The 16,265-nt window shown below is 34.4% G+C and overlaps 3 protein-coding genes and 1 long non-coding RNA gene across 4 annotated transcripts; 2 read left to right on the top strand and 2 right to left on the bottom strand.

The window, feature by feature from the left end:
* Nucleotides 1-241: 241 nt before the first annotated feature.
* On the bottom strand, nucleotides 242-3,316 carry LOC100177463. Its single transcript, XM_026839351.1, has 6 exons — nucleotides 3,157-3,316; nucleotides 2,939-3,100; nucleotides 2,330-2,503; nucleotides 946-1,116; nucleotides 379-463; nucleotides 242-285 (listed from the first exon to the last, which is right to left on the bottom strand). The coding sequence occupies exons 1-6, from the start codon at nucleotides 3,238-3,240 to the stop codon at nucleotides 257-259; spliced, it is 705 nt and encodes a 234-aa protein (XP_026695152.1). The 5' UTR covers nucleotides 3,241-3,316; the 3' UTR covers nucleotides 242-256.
* Nucleotides 3,317-7,871: 4,555 nt separating this feature from the next.
* LOC100179820 lies at nucleotides 7,872-9,896 on the top strand. Its single transcript, XM_002125207.4, has 2 exons — nucleotides 7,872-8,807; nucleotides 9,388-9,896. Exons 1-2 carry the CDS (start codon nucleotides 8,540-8,542, stop codon nucleotides 9,768-9,770), a joined length of 651 nt encoding a protein of 216 aa, XP_002125243.1. The 5' UTR covers nucleotides 7,872-8,539; the 3' UTR covers nucleotides 9,771-9,896.
* A 63-nt stretch (nucleotides 9,897-9,959) lies between these two features.
* Nucleotides 9,960-10,687, bottom strand: LOC100182152. The gene is made up of 3 exons (XR_182232.4): nucleotides 10,560-10,687; nucleotides 10,371-10,506; nucleotides 9,960-10,077 (listed from the first exon to the last, which is right to left on the bottom strand). It is a non-coding gene; the product is annotated as an uncharacterized LOC100182152 (long non-coding RNA).
* A 1,042-nt stretch (nucleotides 10,688-11,729) lies between these two features.
* On the top strand, nucleotides 11,730-15,982 carry LOC100184517 (histone acetyltransferase type B catalytic subunit). The gene is made up of 10 exons (XM_002124621.5): nucleotides 11,730-11,899; nucleotides 12,577-12,652; nucleotides 12,712-12,835; nucleotides 13,127-13,306; nucleotides 13,840-13,961; nucleotides 14,207-14,311; nucleotides 14,461-14,567; nucleotides 14,942-15,093; nucleotides 15,327-15,443; nucleotides 15,781-15,982. The coding sequence occupies exons 1-10, from the start codon at nucleotides 11,830-11,832 to the stop codon at nucleotides 15,925-15,927; spliced, it is 1,200 nt and encodes a 399-aa protein (XP_002124657.1). The 5' UTR covers nucleotides 11,730-11,829; the 3' UTR covers nucleotides 15,928-15,982.
* Nucleotides 15,983-16,265: the final 283 nt, after the last annotated feature.

Here is a 16,265-nt window from a genome sequence, read left to right as displayed (position 1 = left end):
ATATTGCACTGAAAGCAACCGTTAACAACGAAATTTAAGTCTCGGGGCTACGGTTATATAATACAGATGGAAAAGATGGGACACCTTTAACACATAATATCCAAATAGCCTGATCGCTTTAAACAATTAACAATGGTCTGTGGAAGTCGTGAAGATACGGTTTTATAATTCATTGAATTTTCTTTGTTTACTACCAAATGAAAAAAGAAAACTAAACGAAAATGTGTCCCATCTTCCCTCACCCTACTATGCAAATTTATATTCTGTGGTTGCTACGATACGAGACTAAAAATAAAAACAAGTCACATCTTACCCACCCTACTATATTAACTACCCGAGCGCATAAAAAATGCATGTATTGCCAAGTCCACACCTTACCTTCAATGACTTTGAACTTTGTTGCCACCTTGAACGTATCTACCTCGGATCTCATGATGAGATTTCCTCGAAGATTGAGAACTTCCTGCGGGTATAGAATGATATGTTACATATATATATACATATACATACATATATATATATGGTAGGTTTGGGGCAAGATGAGACATGTGGTAACGGTACATATGAGGGTGGGGAGATGGGACACCTTTTCATTCTATTTTTCCGTTCAAACAAAAAACATCCAACGAATATCTTATTCATATTTATTACTATATATTTAGGCATAATATACATCATGAATTTAAAATAGAAGAAATGTACATATAAATCAATTAAATAGTCTGATACAGTACTGTGGGGGAAGATGGGATAACTTTAGCACATAATATCCAACTATCCTAATCGTATTTTAAACAAGTAACAACAGTCTATGGGAGCCGTGAGGATACGGTTTTATAATTATTTGAATGTTCTTTATTTACGACCAAATGTGACGAAAAAATAGAATGAAAAGTTGTCCCATTTTCCATCTACCTATATAGTGACTATAGTTCATAGTCATACCATGGTGCCAGTCATTGCTTCCAGGCCATCTGCCAAGTAAATTAGTTGATCATTCGTTATCCGACAGTGGCCGAGATCAAGTTTCTTAATTCGTTTTGCAGATAAAAGTTGTTTCAGTAAAATACAGCATTCAGTACTCATGTGTGAACCTCTAAGATTAACTTCTTCGATCTGTAAATTAAAACAATCAAACTTAAGAGTTAGACTATTACAGTCGGGTTTAACGAGATTATTCACACTTAAATGCCAATGCTAACCACAGTATGCTGGTTTAACAAAATTAATAGAAATAGTTTTTTCGGCTGTTAGGTCGTAACGACCACGCTTATTTTCTTCCAATTAAATGTAAATATGTTTTAACTGTAAGCGTGTTTTAACAACTGTTTTTTTGTCGCCATATATCCTGTCTTTTAGTTGAAAAAAATATTGAATCTTCGCTACCGTATTCGAAAAGGCGAATAAAGTTATTATATATAGTGGGGTGGGGGAAGATGGGACACCTTTAGCACATAATATCCAAGTATCCTGATCGTGTTTTAAACAGTTAACAACAGTCTATGGTAGTCCCGAGGATACGGTTTTATAATTATTTAAGTGTTCTTTGTTTACTGATAAATGGGACGAGAAAATACAGTTAAAAAGTAACCCGTCTTCCCCCACCCTACTGTATATTTATACTAAATATTTTATTAGGCCCCGGTTGGATTTATAGTTGATAGAATATGTGTGCTATCTAAGATACGCTTTTGCGAATAACACAATCAACTGTGCTGCTGCTGTGACCAACAAAAACTGGCGGTTTTTTAATGGAGCTTGGTACGAAATCACCTACAATGTTTTATATTAGTCAGTGTTGGTTTAAATATTCATTTGGGGTGATCATGATAAACGTTCTCTTTTTATGATTCGTATTTCTATATTTGGTTTCTATCGCGTTAGCACAATAAATAAGTGTGGTCTGGTGGGGTAAGACGGGACATGTTTTTATTCTCTTTTCCCGTCCCATTTGGTAGTGAACAAATAATATTTACAGAAATAAATAACCGTAGCCCCTGACTCTAAAACATCGTAGTATTTTTTCAAAATACAGGAAACATGGGATTAGTTAACGGTATATACCCATCTTATCACACAGTATGATATATATATATTAGGGTGGAGATATGACACACTTTTTCACTGAATTTTCTCGTCCCATTTGGTTGTAAACAAAGAAAATTTAAAGAATTATAAAACCATATTCTCACGACTCTCATAGACCGTTGTCAATTGTTTAAAACACGATCAGGATATTTTGACATTATATGCTAAAGGTGTCCCATCCTACCCCACGCTACTCTATGAAGAATAAATCAATATTAATACTAAAACAATAAACAGTTACCACGTCTCCTTTCATTGCAATAAGGCCTTGTATCAAGCATGAAAGCTGTGATGGTCCAACGTCACAATCCCACATTGAAAACACTTTGACAGGTCGTTGCGTCACCAGATGCTTGATAAGCACACAGCCTTCTACTCCAACGTCGGTGTTGTCACGAAATATTAGTTTGTCTGTCTTAAAACATAAGACATTTACTGAATTATAGTAGGGTGGGGCAAGATACGACACTTTTTTATTTTGTTTTCTTGTCCCATTTGGTGGTAATTTAAACAATGAACATTCAAAGAATTATAAAACCGTATCCTCACGAATCCCAGCGCAGACCGTTGTCCATTTTACCGCACAGTTCTATACTTTATCGTCCTATTTGGTAGTAAACAAAGATTATGTAAATAAGTATAGACCCGTTGTCACATGACTCTAAAAAGGCCCTCGTAACTATTTAAAAAACGATGGGAAATATGGGATATATATTATTAAGTATTTTGCTACACAGTATAAACGCTATAGAAGACTTGAGCAATACAACCCAGCAGGTACAGCTATAACCTTGCTCTTTTCAGCTCTTTCGCATCAAACAGAAATCATGAAAATGGTAAAACCTCTTACTTTTTCCCATAACAGATTCCGAATCTGCGTTAAGTCGTCATTTTTAAGAAGGCAGTCGGCAAACTTGACTTCTTTCAGCTCTTTCGTTTTGATCAAGTCCAGCAACAAGCTGTTACCTCGGTCGCCTAACTTTAAATGTTCCCCGAGATAAAGGAACGCCACCTGTGTATATAGAGTTAGATAGCAGGAAGTCAGAAACCGATACATTGTGACGTCACCTCTCTCGTGAAAGACTGCAGTATAGCATTGATCGCTTGTTGTTGCAAAGTACTTCGGTACAAAGCTCGGTTTGTTTTCCTCATTGCGATCCACAAATTGTAAACGAGTTAAACAACTCTTATACCTATATGAATCGCACTGAATAAAGTGTAACCGCAATTATTAAGATATAGTAGAGTGGGGGGAGATGGGACACCTTTTCATTCTATTTCCTCGTCCCAGTTGGTAGTAAACAAAGAACATTCAAATATTTCGAAAACCGTGTCTTCACTACTCTCATAGATCGTTTTTTTTTTTTTTTAAACATATGATCAGGATATATTTGGATATTATGTTCTAAAGGTGTCCCATTTTCCACACCCTACTATACAATGTTAAGTCAAAATAATTTCGATAAATCTGTAAAAAATATTATACATATAGTCTAAAGACAGTAGGTAACCGTAAAAAAACTTAAAGATAGGGGAAATCTCAACGGTAGGGGGGCCTTCCTTAAATTTTATTAATCTTTTCAATTTATAACTTGCAGAATTGTACTAATACTTTATACATATCCTTCCGTGGGGTAAGATGGGATACCGTTGGCACCTAAACTCAATATTTCGTGATTTGGATTTAAACAATTAACAACGCACTTTTAAAATTCATGATTATATAATTCTGTAAATATTCCTTCTATGCTACAAAATGGGACAAGAACAGATGATAAAAACCTGTCCCAACTTACCCACCCTACTATACTTCTTTACAAGTACGTTAATATAAACAATCTGAATACAAACACACCAGACCGATGTAGCAACAAACTCTTGCAATTAAAACTATCTATTTCCTCGTACACAAGGTGTGTACGTACGTCGCCGTTTCACAAACAGTTACGCAATCAAAACACAACAGCAACGAGTGAACAGAGATATGGGACAACATGGCTGATTCATTCCAGCAGTTGGACGCTTACAGAATATTACATGACATGGCAACTATGCGTAGGTTATACAGCAGTTATGTGGCAACGCTTGGAGGAAGTACCTACGCGCGAAAGATTCTTATATCTCATACAGTGTAATATACTAGAAGTAATTATAAAACATGGTTCGTTTTGCACTATGAAATACCAAGTCTATGTATATAGTACTGTGGGGTAGGATGAGATGTCGTTAGCTCCTAAGTCCCATATCTCTTGATCAATTTCTTTTACAGTCGCGTGGCTACGGTTATATAATTCTGTAAATATGCCTAGTTTAGTACTAAATGGACGGAAAAGGTTAATGAAAACATGTCCCATCTTTCCCCACACTGCTATATTCGACCGATAATGTAACGAATTGGTTCGGCGTTGGCATCGTATTCATAGTATACAGAGTCGATGCTTGACGTTCATTAACAAAAACACACAAAACGTCACCTGTATAGTTGCATATGTATAGTACCTCATAATAGCGGTTACGAGGTGTCTCAACTATTACACCCGTTGTAGGATCCCGGGGGACCTTACTTTGTTGTAGTACACCTTTTCAACTCGATAATGCACACATTCATTACTTTTCCCCTTTATGTATTAACGGAGTGAATTGTTTTGTATGTTATGCGTATGAACAGTGTGTGTGTGAACAATGTGATTATCGAAAGTTAAAGCACTTATACAAATAGAAGCAGAAAGTAGATAATGGTTACATATGCAAGAAATTAGGCGTTTACAAATACACAATGCAGTAATAGTTAATAATATACATAAAAAATGATAAGCTTACTGGCAGCTGCCGATCGCGCGTAGCACATAAAAAAGAGGATATCAAAACCACGTGGCTGGGTCACGTGAGGAAAATACAAGAGTGGATGAGAAGTGGGTCGGTCGTAACACCCGTGATTTTACGGCTTTCGTCGCCAAGACACGCGAGAATAAATAATCGACATATATATGGCATTTGAAAATGCACTGCTGATACAGCATTATTCGTACATAACACCCATACCTTTTGGTCTAACATAACCATCGCACGTAAAACTTATAAAACCGACATTATAAAACACTAGACACCAGAAGTATAGAATGATAACTCGCTCCACGCATGTAACCATTGTTTCTACATAAACTCTGCTGAGGATGAATTTGAGACAAAACCTGCACTGCACTGCCACAAACTATCAATATATGAACAGTATAAATAAATGCAGTAAGCTAACTAACCGAATGACTCAATGTATTACAAGAAACGAATATTGAGATTAGGTTAACGTTAATAGGGTTCGATATATGAATGTACAAGTTGGTTATATTATGTATGTCTTATATTTGGGGTTTTAAACACAATGCGTCACCACCACTTTAATTCGGCTCAATTTTTGGTGTCTAGTTCAATTATATAGTAGAGTGGGAAAAGGTAGGACACCTTTTTATTCTATTTTATCGTCGCGTATTGGCAGTAAACAAAAAATATTCAATGAATTATAAAACCGTATCCTCACGACTCCTATAGACCGTTGTAAATTTTTTAAACACAATCAGGATATTCGGGTATTATGTGGTAAAAGTGATCTATGTTCTCTCGCCCTATTATACTTAACATCCGATATACTGTGGTTTCTTCAACGCAAGAGACAATAGTTTAAAAACACGAAAGTGTTTAAATATATAACATAAAACGACAAACTTATGAATCACCAGTTATTGGTAGGTCAAATAAAAAGTTCGGAAAACATAGTAGGTTGGGGTGAGATGAAACATGTTTTCACTCTCTTTTATCGTCCCATTTGGTGGTAAACGAAGAATGTTTACAGAATTATATACCAGTAGCATATAGCGATTCTAAAAGAGCGTTGAGAATTGTTTAAAACACGGTCTGAAAATATCAGATTTTTAATACCGTTAGGTATTCCACCTTACCCCATACTATATCGAGCGTAAAGAAATGTGAAAAACTGCCCGGACTTGTAAAAATGATTTCGCTTTCGCTATATGATTTCCAAGACATATATGTTGTCAGCCATAACAACCAAAATACGTCAACTACGCTTCGTTATTTTGCATTTCATGACGTCAATAATATAGGTTCCGCATGCCATTGTGATGTCATATATGCAACTAAGTCAAAGTAAAACCAGCTAATACGCGGCGATGTGCGGCGACGCGGCGTAAATGTTTGTTTTTCGTTTTTAAGACGAACTGATTGAAATTTTGACATAAATCTGAAGAGTGGAAAATGTTTAGATAATTGATGCGACCACTATTAAACAACACCAAAAAAGTATAAGATTTCCACTGTACAACAACACCATTATAATTAAGACACCAAGGCTTATTCACTTTGACGCAAATGTACAGTTATTCCCCTTTTACGAAAACTAATCGATTATGTTCGCACCGGATCATAAATTATGAAGCGATCCATCATCGATGTACATTTGGATAATAAAGGGACTTCAGCATCCTTCACTAAACAAAGCGTTGATCTAGATGAATCGATACCAATATCGCGTTACGTTAACACACCTGGTGGCTGCGCTGTGATGGAACGTTAAGATCAACCGTTTCAATAATATGACGTAAATATGGCATGGATTTTCCGATCGAAGCATTTACCGAGCAAACCTCAAAAATAAACTGCGGTTATTGGTTTACAAAGCACGGAGAAACTGCGGTAAACGCTACGGTTATAGTCGCACAGTGAGCTAGGTATTAAATTAAAGCAGATTTTAATTGATTTTTACGTAAACGTTCGTGTTAGAGCATTAGCTATGTTTACTAACATATATGGGACTTATACTGGAAATGGAGAATTAACCTCGTATACGGGATCGTGGGCTAAAAATCTACCTACTTCGGCAATAAACAAGAATGTGTGAAAAAAATGTAAATATTCTTTGTTTACTGCCAAGTGGGACAAGAAATGAAAATAATGAAATGTTTCATTTTACCCCATATATACCAAACGATTACTACATCTTTTTAGTGACTTTTAGACGGTCGCTGCGTTGTTCCACATATAATTAACACATTCCTTTGAAACATGTTGCAAATATTTGTAGGATTTCATTACTAAAAGGTTTCTAAACCGCGATTCTACTTTAACGAAACGTGTTGCTTTGAAATTCGCTCTTTCAAAGGAGCGGTAAGACCAAATTTGCTTTTACTTTTCACAATAAAATGAGCAATTGCAGAAACAAAAGCGAGCTAAATAAAGCGAAAGCTGTGTTATGCAATCAAAACACATTCATAGTTGTAAAACTGAGTCCCATTCTGCCATAAAATACGTTTTTTTGTTGAGTGACTATTATTAATGAGAACTCTATTGGTGTCTAAAGACAAATGCATACCGTGTTTGTTTTGGCCACACAAAGCAGGATCGGTTTGGGTTCACTTAAAAGGAAGAGCACTCAACCGTGCGTACTCTGCTGCACGTCAAGAGATTCGTATGACAGTACAGTTTATTGAGACGCTTCGGATAGGCAGGAAAATACGTATAAAAAAACAATGAAATGAATAGTTATTTTCTCTCTTTATATTTTTTTGTAAAATTTTGTGAAAAAGGATTATTTGGTATTTGTGTTAATGCGAGGTAATATATACGTCAGGGAACTCGTCCGTATAATCGCTCAGTATAGGATTTCGAAACCAGCGCTATTAAAATCATATAATCCTTAAACCCATACCGTTAAATGTGCGTTATACACTTGATGTATTGAATACCAGCGACCCGGACAACCACGATCGACGTCTCGTTATCGGTTGATTATTTAGCCTGACATGGCCTGCTTAACGCTTGTCTGCCATGTAATGAGCTCTTTAGGTCGAGCTACGCCCCGGGTATAACAAAGATAACGATCTCGCAACGAGACCTACTGCGGAACCTTTAGCCAGAATCATATTTCGCCAAATCGCAGGAGATTTAGAAATAGTTGATGCTGAAGCAGTAAACAGAACAACAAGTCGCGTAGGATACGAAGTGAAGACGATTTAGAGCAGATATTAAATAAAATCTAGTTAAAATATTTTAAAATCACTTTAAAACGAATTCGATTCGTGACAGTTAGAATATGAAACAGCTAGAATATAGCTCTAGAGTTTACTCTTGATTAATTACAATAATGGTGTTGTTGAACAAAACATGACATATATAGTCACATAAACAATGACTAAACATCCAAACAACTATATTAAATGTAATAAACAACCGACAAAAAAGTTCTGAAAGTTAAGTAACTTTCTACATTATTTTTCGCAAAAGTTTACAGCAAAGCAGTCGTGCCAAAAATTAGTTATTAGTTTTTTTTAATTAGTTTAGTTTATTTTTAAAAGTAAAGTTTATAATTTTACTTCTCGCATGAAAGAAAATTTGTTTAAACAGTTGGTTAATTTGGATATATTGGATATAACTGCACAACATGGAAGTAAAATCTTATAGTAAAACGTATACATACCAACCGAAGCCTTGCCTCATGGAAAACACCTACCCAAAAGAAGACTCCGTATTTACTGACTCGGCAGCAGTTAGAAGCAAAAATTCGTATTATCGTCGTTACAATGTACGGCTACCATCCCTCAAGGAAAGCAGTTTCCAGCCGGGATATATGTTCTCTCCATCTGCCGTGTTCAAGTTATGTGAAATGGTGGGAGGTCTAGCCTGCTTATGCATGGTCAAATTTGGCGAACGTAAGTGAACGTTATGCATATAGTAGGGTGGGGTAAGATGGGACGAGTTTCATTCTTGCCGATGTTGTAATGCATTTTGAGTGCCAACGGTATCCCATCCTACTCCACAGTACTGTATATTTGTGTTCGATTATTTCCTTTTTAGTGTTTTTTCCGTAAAATTGATTGCACAATGCTAATGAAAAATTCAAAAAAATAATCACCCACAAGGGCCACAAAGTAGTATACGTAGTAACGCGTAAGCGGGCACGAGATGTATGGATACTTGTATTATAACGACTGTCGTTTTCCGGTTGCTCGAGGATAAAGCAAGTTACATTCATTCATTAATAATTGCAGAATGGTGCCTATATAACTTCTAAACAGAATAAATTCTTGGGCCTACTTACGCTTACAGTATAGCCTATATAATGCTGAAGTGGCGTTGTAAAATCACCCCATGTACCGCATTTTATAGGATCTTACAGTGAACTTTAAATTACACCATAGCATTTCACGGGTTTAAGTAGAACATCCGAATTTACAAATATTAGAAATTAGTCGTTATTTAATAAGTTTTGAAACTTTTTCTTATTCTTAGTTTACAAGGGGCAGCAGAAAATCTATTCTATGGTCCTCTACATGATTTTATCGATGGATTTCGTTGTACTTCTCCTCACTATGTTTGTTTACTCAATCCTGCCAAGAAAATCTGTGCCTTACAAGCTCGACATAATTTTTAATGCTGTATTTGGTTTGCTGATCATAACAACGACATTTGCTGCCGCTGGTTGCTCGTATTTTATATGGACGTGCAAGGAAATAGACTTGAGCATCTGTTTAAGTTGGGAGCTTAAAAATGATGGGTTAAACTTAGTTTTGGTGGTCCTGTCCGCATTAGTTGGGTTTTTGCATTTGGGGCATATCGTTTTTGACTCGTGGCACGATAAAAGAAAGTGTCCTCCGTTCGCGTTTGATTGTTGAATATAATTTTGTTTTAACTGCGAAGGTTTATGTTCAAATTTTCTAGGTCGTCTTTAACAATACTTTTTCATAAAAATCGAAATCAAAATAGGCACGAAAGATAACTTTTTAAGTCGGAGAATGTTTTGTTTCATGTAGCAGCGCATAATAAATTTCTGCGTCATAATTCGAAAAAAATGATGATTCAGACTCTTTTAGAGGTAAATTTATTAACATCGGTTGAATTTAATTATAATAATGAACACTTATTGTTCATACCAATGCCCGTCGTCTTCTTCTTGTTGTTCAGAAGATTCTATATCTTCAACTGAAATAAAAACTTAATGTAAAACATTTGGATATCTTGTGTTTAAAATATTACGAACGTATATACGATTATGTTATTTAAAACTATAGAAAAATGAAGGATAATAAATATACGTTCTATAATAACAAAGTGGAAGATACGGTGGGATTAAAATTGGCCACGCAGAATAAAATCATCTATAAAGTTACACATATATGTGCTAACAGGGCTAACTCATAACAAACGTTACCTATAGCTAAACCAGAATAAAAAATGTAAAATATTCAAACCTATAGAAATTAAAAATGACTTACTTTCATTCATTGCCCTTTCGTTCCACCATCGGCGACGACGACCCGGCACACGACGACGGCGACCGAACGCATTCGTGGTTTCAGAGAGAACAAGAAGTCCGAGGACAAGCATGAGAAGAAACATCGACTTGTTCATCTGCAGAAACAGCCGTTAAGTAATATGAAATTGCAATGTTTCAAGCCACTTACTTTCGTTGCTGTAGAAAACAGATAATTTCTTGCCAAAAAACAACGCCTTATATAATTATACAGTCACGTTTATTTTATGAATAATTTCCGAAACTGTTTCTTATAAAGAGAAACCGGTTTTCTTTTGCATCCTGTTTTCCTAGAGGCAACACCGGCTGTTATTTGGAGAAGAGAAATTGTCGGCTTACTCCTTCCCCATCGTGTCTTTTAAACGTTTTGGATACTTCCTATTGCATGTTTATCCATTTAGGTCCACAGCTGGCTAATATGGATAGCCATGCAATCTGTTAACACTAGGTTACCACCCCTTACTTTATACCTAGACACGCATTGAACCGGCGTATATGTATATAACAAAACATTTCATATGTTTCAGTCAAAAACTGCATCTATAATAACTTGCGTTTAAAATGTCGGTTGCAATTACAATAATAAACCATCATAATAAATTTCGTATTTTGGTTTCGGCGCGTTGCCATACAATTGTTTTTAGTATTCGGCAGACGCAACTATTTCAGTAGAACGTTCTGTGGTGTCAAAAGGTATACTTAGGAACACTAAAGAAAGAAATCAAATGAGACATTACGCGATCGTTTGTGTAAAATCTGCAAAGATGAACAAATATTTCCAGCCAAATAATGTGCTGCAGTCGCTATAGCATCGATGCGGCTACCACGAAGAGCGCACGCGCGTGTGTCCTGCTGAGCAAGTCATAGTTACATATGCGGTAATTCGTAAGCGTCGTATATTCTAGTAGCTTGAATGAATTGAATGAATGTAACTTACTTTGTCCTCGCGTGGCCGGAAAACGACAGTCGTTATCACACGGGTTTAACACCTCGGTGGTAAACAAAGAACATTCAAAGAATTACAAAACCGTATCCTCACGACTTCCATAGACCGTTTTTAATTGTTTAAAACACGATCAGGATATTTGGTTATTATGTGCTAAAGGTGTCCCGTCTGCCCCCACTCCACTCTACTATATACATAAAATGTATCATCATTGTTTATGTACCTTCGTATTTGTTATTTATTTTTAAAATAGTACATCGGAGCGATTTATTTCACTTTCTTTTTTTATGACACTGATAAACTTTGGAGTTCTATAATGATAGTGTTTACTAACTCTATGGTTTTAATAAATCTAAAATAGAAGTGCAACACTGCTCTGACGTCACTAACATTTTTGGCGGGGACTTTTTGTTGTTAAAAATTTTTGTAATTTCTTAGGTAATTTACTCATGAATTATCTGTCTTATGTAAAATCATGGAAGACATACAGAACAAATTAATGCCCTACATTTGTGATGCTAACAGTGCAGTTCAATTTAAGCTTGGTAAGTAGAAAACCACCATGTATTCTTGCGTTTTAAATACTAAAAATGTATTTATTTAGGGTGTCAAAATAACTTTAATAAACACCCACACAAACTAAACTAAGAGCTTGAAACGTATGAAAAATGGGTGATAGTAAAAATCCGATGCTAATGAAAAATCCTCTTCTACGTTATCTGCTGACCGCTAAACCTTTTTACCACCATTGGCCTTTTCCACTTTGCAGTGTATGGCAGGTGCACAGACGATTTTGCTCACAAACTTTTGGTTATGCACGCCAAAATTTGTCTCACGCACGCCAATAATTAAAACAAAGAAAAAAACACCTATTAAATTAAATAGGATTTCCTAACATGGCTTGGAGATACATGCTTTGCATGCCAATTTTTGATGATAGCACGCGCTCACCCAAAAAAAATAGTCTTTACATGCGAGATCTCGTCAGGAACTGCCTTACTCTGCAGACTGGGCCCTTCCCCTTAAGTACTCCTAACTACCAACCTCCAACACTTTCCACCAGCCTATTCTGTGATGTACCAAAGGATTCTTCACTGATGTAAATAGCACCTTACCACTAAACCCAAACTATACTGCCTAATCTATATCTGACTATATGAGTAGATTCTTTTCTTTTTAGGCTTTTAAATATTTTACAACATAAATCATAAACATTTTACAGTTAAAAGTAAAGAGGATTTAGAAACAGATGATGGATTTTTCTTCCCTGATATGTCGCACCAAATATTTGGTGAAAAGTAAGTTTGAACATCACACAGCCTGGACATGGTTCCCCTAATTTCGTTATTTTTAACAGAGAACAAATTTTCGGATTCACAGATTTAAAATTGCGAATATATTACACAGCGAGCTCATTACAGATTCATACAAAGCTGTTATATGGAAGAAAGATTAACCCAGAACAGTTTGATGGAGTCAAAGTAGGTGTTTAGTGTGAACAGCTTAACGTAATGATAAATGGCTACCAAAGGCTAAAAAAACTTTATTTATACAAAAAATTTATTTTGCAAAATTAAAAATTTTTCCCAAAAAATCGGACCAAAAAATATTTGATGATAAAATCTGCTAAAAGATTTGCAACTGTAAAAAAATATTTCCAAAAATTATTTCAGAAAAAAATCTGCTGAAAAAATATCATTAGCACTAAAGCCAGTTTTCCAATCTGGTTTTTAAATCTAATGTTTAAAATGTTACAATTTCTGTTCAATCAGGCAGATGATATTATGAAAAGTGTGCGCGAAGTCTTACCAGCCAACGTTATTGAGAATGTGGATGATTTTTCAAAAAAACTCGATGGGGAACCAAATTTTAAACCGTTCGGAGAAATAATTTACAATTACACTCGACAGCAAAAAGGAAAATCAACAAAACGAAACTTCGAAATTTACAAGGTTGGAAATGAATGCATTCCCGATGTTACTACTGCATTTAACCCGTAGAGAAATTTATGAACATGGGCATGTTTCCTATAATATAAGAACTAGAGTTGGGGGACTATTAGATTGCATGAAAATACCTAAATTATTAATTTATATTTATTTATTTTTACTATTTTAAAATAAAAAAAAAAGTAAAAAAAGAATCAAATGAAAAAAATAATTATTTAAATTGTTAATAAAATTATTCTTTTAGGCTTAAAGATAAAACTACTTTGAGGACTAATAGTGATATACATTACTTACTACCAACTGTACATTTGTAAAACTTTGCCTGTGCCAATGTAACCTTATACCGGAGCGTGGTGTGCCATTGGTCCAAAGATTTTGGCCAGGATTGGCCTATTACCCCAACACCTTGGGTGCTACCACATGATCCTTATAAATTTTTGGAGCCTGCCGCTTTCCCATAAGTAGGCAAAAAAGGCTTAGATAGTAATGAATGGTGGTTTTGACTATAGACTTACATAAGATTGTGATTATTACAGGCAGACATGACAAACCCAAATTTCAAGGAATATCATCAACGAATAGAAAGTTTTATTCTCTGGTTTATTGACGCTGCGTGTTTTATTGATTCCGACGATGATAAATGGGATTTCTACGTTGTGTATGTGATTTCTATTAATATTATGTACTAATATTGTGTGAAAATTTTATGTTGGCTGAAACAAGTTCCAAATTAGTGAAAATATAGGGCATAGCATCAAAACTTCATTTATTAAAACATAAACGTATTGGCCAACATTCTGTGTTGCTGCTTTCTACAAAATAAGTATTTTTATGATGATATGTGAAACCTGTTTCAGTTGTGATTTAAAATAGTTACAGTTTTTGAATATATTTTAAAACCAGATTTGAAAAGTGCACAGAAGGAGGGATAACCTCGCATTTATTTGTTGGATATTCAACTTGTTACAGATTCTATGCTTACCCTGACAAAATACGACCACGAATAAGGTAATAGTTTAAAATAATAAATAAATGTAACTTGCTTTATCCCAGCGTGGCCGGAAAACGACAGTCGTTATACCACGAGTGTTAATACTTAAACCTGGCAAAAATAGGTAAATAAAAATAATATTTATATATTTAATTTATCTTTTCAGCCAAGTACTGGTTCTTCCACCATACCAAAGGCAAGGTCACTGCACTGAGTTAATCACGGCCATCTATCAACAATATGTTCCTAAGGCAGCTGTGTTAGATATAACAGGTGTAAAAAAATTAATATTTTAAAAAATTATAAGAAAGGTTAATAATTTTTAATCGTGATTGGTAGGTATAATTTTAACCATGAATGAAACACAAGCTGTGATATTTTCTAAAGTAACACATGCACAGTCTTTATATATTGAAGGCCAGTTAAGTATTTAAATGAAGTACTGTTTTATTTGTACCTATATTTGATACAGTGTCCATCTGTCCAAAGAGATTAGTAATTAGTATTGACTAGTATTAAAAAAAAACATTTAAATTTTAAAAACGAAAGTCGACAATGATTATATTATGTGATAAAAATATTTCAGATGAGAATTTGCTAAAAATATTGACTTTGGAAATACAAGTTTAATATTGATTATTTTACAGCTGAAGACCCGTCAGAAAATTTTCAACGTGTTCGTGATTTTATCGATTCAAAGAATTGTTTAAAATTACCAGAGTTTCAGGATTCAAAGCTGGGCCAAAAGTTCTCAAAAGAAATGCGAAAAGCAGCTCAAGAAAAATATAAAATTAACAGGGTAATGTTTATTAAATTGCTGTGACTATGGCCACCTTACAATGTTAATATTTTGTAAAATATTTTCTAAAACTGCAAAAAATTGATTTTTACATCAATTTTTTTATTTACACGACATTGATTTACACGACATTTTTTTTATTTACACGACACTCCATGTTAATATTTTCTTTAAAATACTAAAATATTTTTTAAAAATTTAATTTTTTTACTTGAATGTTTTTAACATGACAGCGCCAAGCACGCAGAGTTTATGAAATACTACGACTCCGCATAACACCAGAGAATGATGACGTAGCATTCACAAAATATCGGCTTGCAGTTAAATCACGACTCAACGAACCAATGAGGGTAATTTCATAATCTATTTAACTTTTCTATTATTAAGAAAATGTTTTGCTTGTTAAGAAAAACAATAATTTTTTTTTTGAAATATGCACATGTAGTTTTTCTAACTAAAATTGTAATAAATAATTTTTGTTTAGATTTTTTGTCTATATTGGTACGAAAAACAGAATAGTTTGAATTTTTTGCTTGTACTGTTAAGAAAAAAAACAGCAAAATTTTTTAGGTAAATTTAACTACTAAAATTATATTATAAATTATTTTTGTTTTGCATATGTGTCAAATGTGCCGCATATTCTAATAGTTGGTAAAATAATTTTTCCAAATAACCTTACCTTATTAGAATGAGTCTCTGCGAAAAAAAAGTCATCTTTTGCCAGCATCACTTGTTCCTCCTAAAGAAGAGCGACTTCTGATGTTGCAACGAGAGTTTGAGACTTGCCTCCACGAATATAAAAAAGTTATTACCCGGCTCGATATCTCAGCGTAAACAGTTCCTTTTTCTCCATTGCACATATCGCTAAATACATAAATCAACACAATGTAGAGTTTGTTGCAAAATGCAGAGTAGAAAGTTTACTGAGTAGAAACAAATTGTTGCAAAATGCACATTGTTGCAAAATGTAGCGTAGAAAGTTTCTTTTCACAAGTTTAAAGGGTAAAAAAACATAAAAATTCTGTGAATGCTCTTTTTACCTAGAGACACCAAGTTAAAAGCTTCATATTACTGTATCTGGTTCATAGCATATGTTGCTGGAAAACCAATAGACCAAAGAAAGTATTGCTGTTTGAATCTCTATTATTAAAAACCTCTAAAAAAACTAATTT

This window comes from Ciona intestinalis, unplaced genomic scaffold, assembly GCF_000224145.3.
Source record: "Ciona intestinalis unplaced genomic scaffold, KH HT000192.1, whole genome shotgun sequence".
NCBI classification, from domain to species: Eukaryota; Metazoa; Chordata; class Ascidiacea; order Phlebobranchia; family Cionidae; genus Ciona; species Ciona intestinalis.
Note: the sequence above shows the minus strand (reverse complement) of the source record. Positions and strands in the feature narration are given on the sequence as shown.

Coding starts and splice junctions, on each gene's coding strand:
- LOC100184517 (XM_002124621.5), top strand. CDS start 11,830: ATGGAAGACATACAGAACAAATTAATGCCCTACATTTGTGATGCTAAC. Junction 12,836..13,126: donor AACAGTTTGATGGAGTCAAA/GTAGGTGTTTAG, acceptor CTGTTCAATCAG/GCAGATGATATTATGAAAAG. Junction 15,444..15,780: donor GACTCAACGAACCAATGAGG/GTAATTTCATAA, acceptor TTACCTTATTAG/AATGAGTCTCTGCGAAAAAA.
- LOC100179820 (XM_002125207.4), top strand. CDS start 8,540: ATGGAAGTAAAATCTTATAGTAAAACGTATACATACCAACCGAAGCCT. Junction 8,808..9,387: donor CATGGTCAAATTTGGCGAAC/GTAAGTGAACGT, acceptor TCTTATTCTTAG/TTTACAAGGGGCAGCAGAAA.
- LOC100177463 (XM_026839351.1), bottom strand. CDS start 3,240: ATGAGGAAAACAAACCGAGCTTTGTACCGAAGTACTTTGCAACAACAA. Junction 1,117..2,329: donor TTGCAATGAAAGGAGACGTG/GTAACTGTTTAT, acceptor TTTAATTTACAG/ATCGAAGAAGTTAATCTTAG. Junction 464..945: donor AAGCAATGACTGGCACCATG/GTATGACTATGA, acceptor CTATACCCGCAG/GAAGTTCTCAATCTTCGAGG.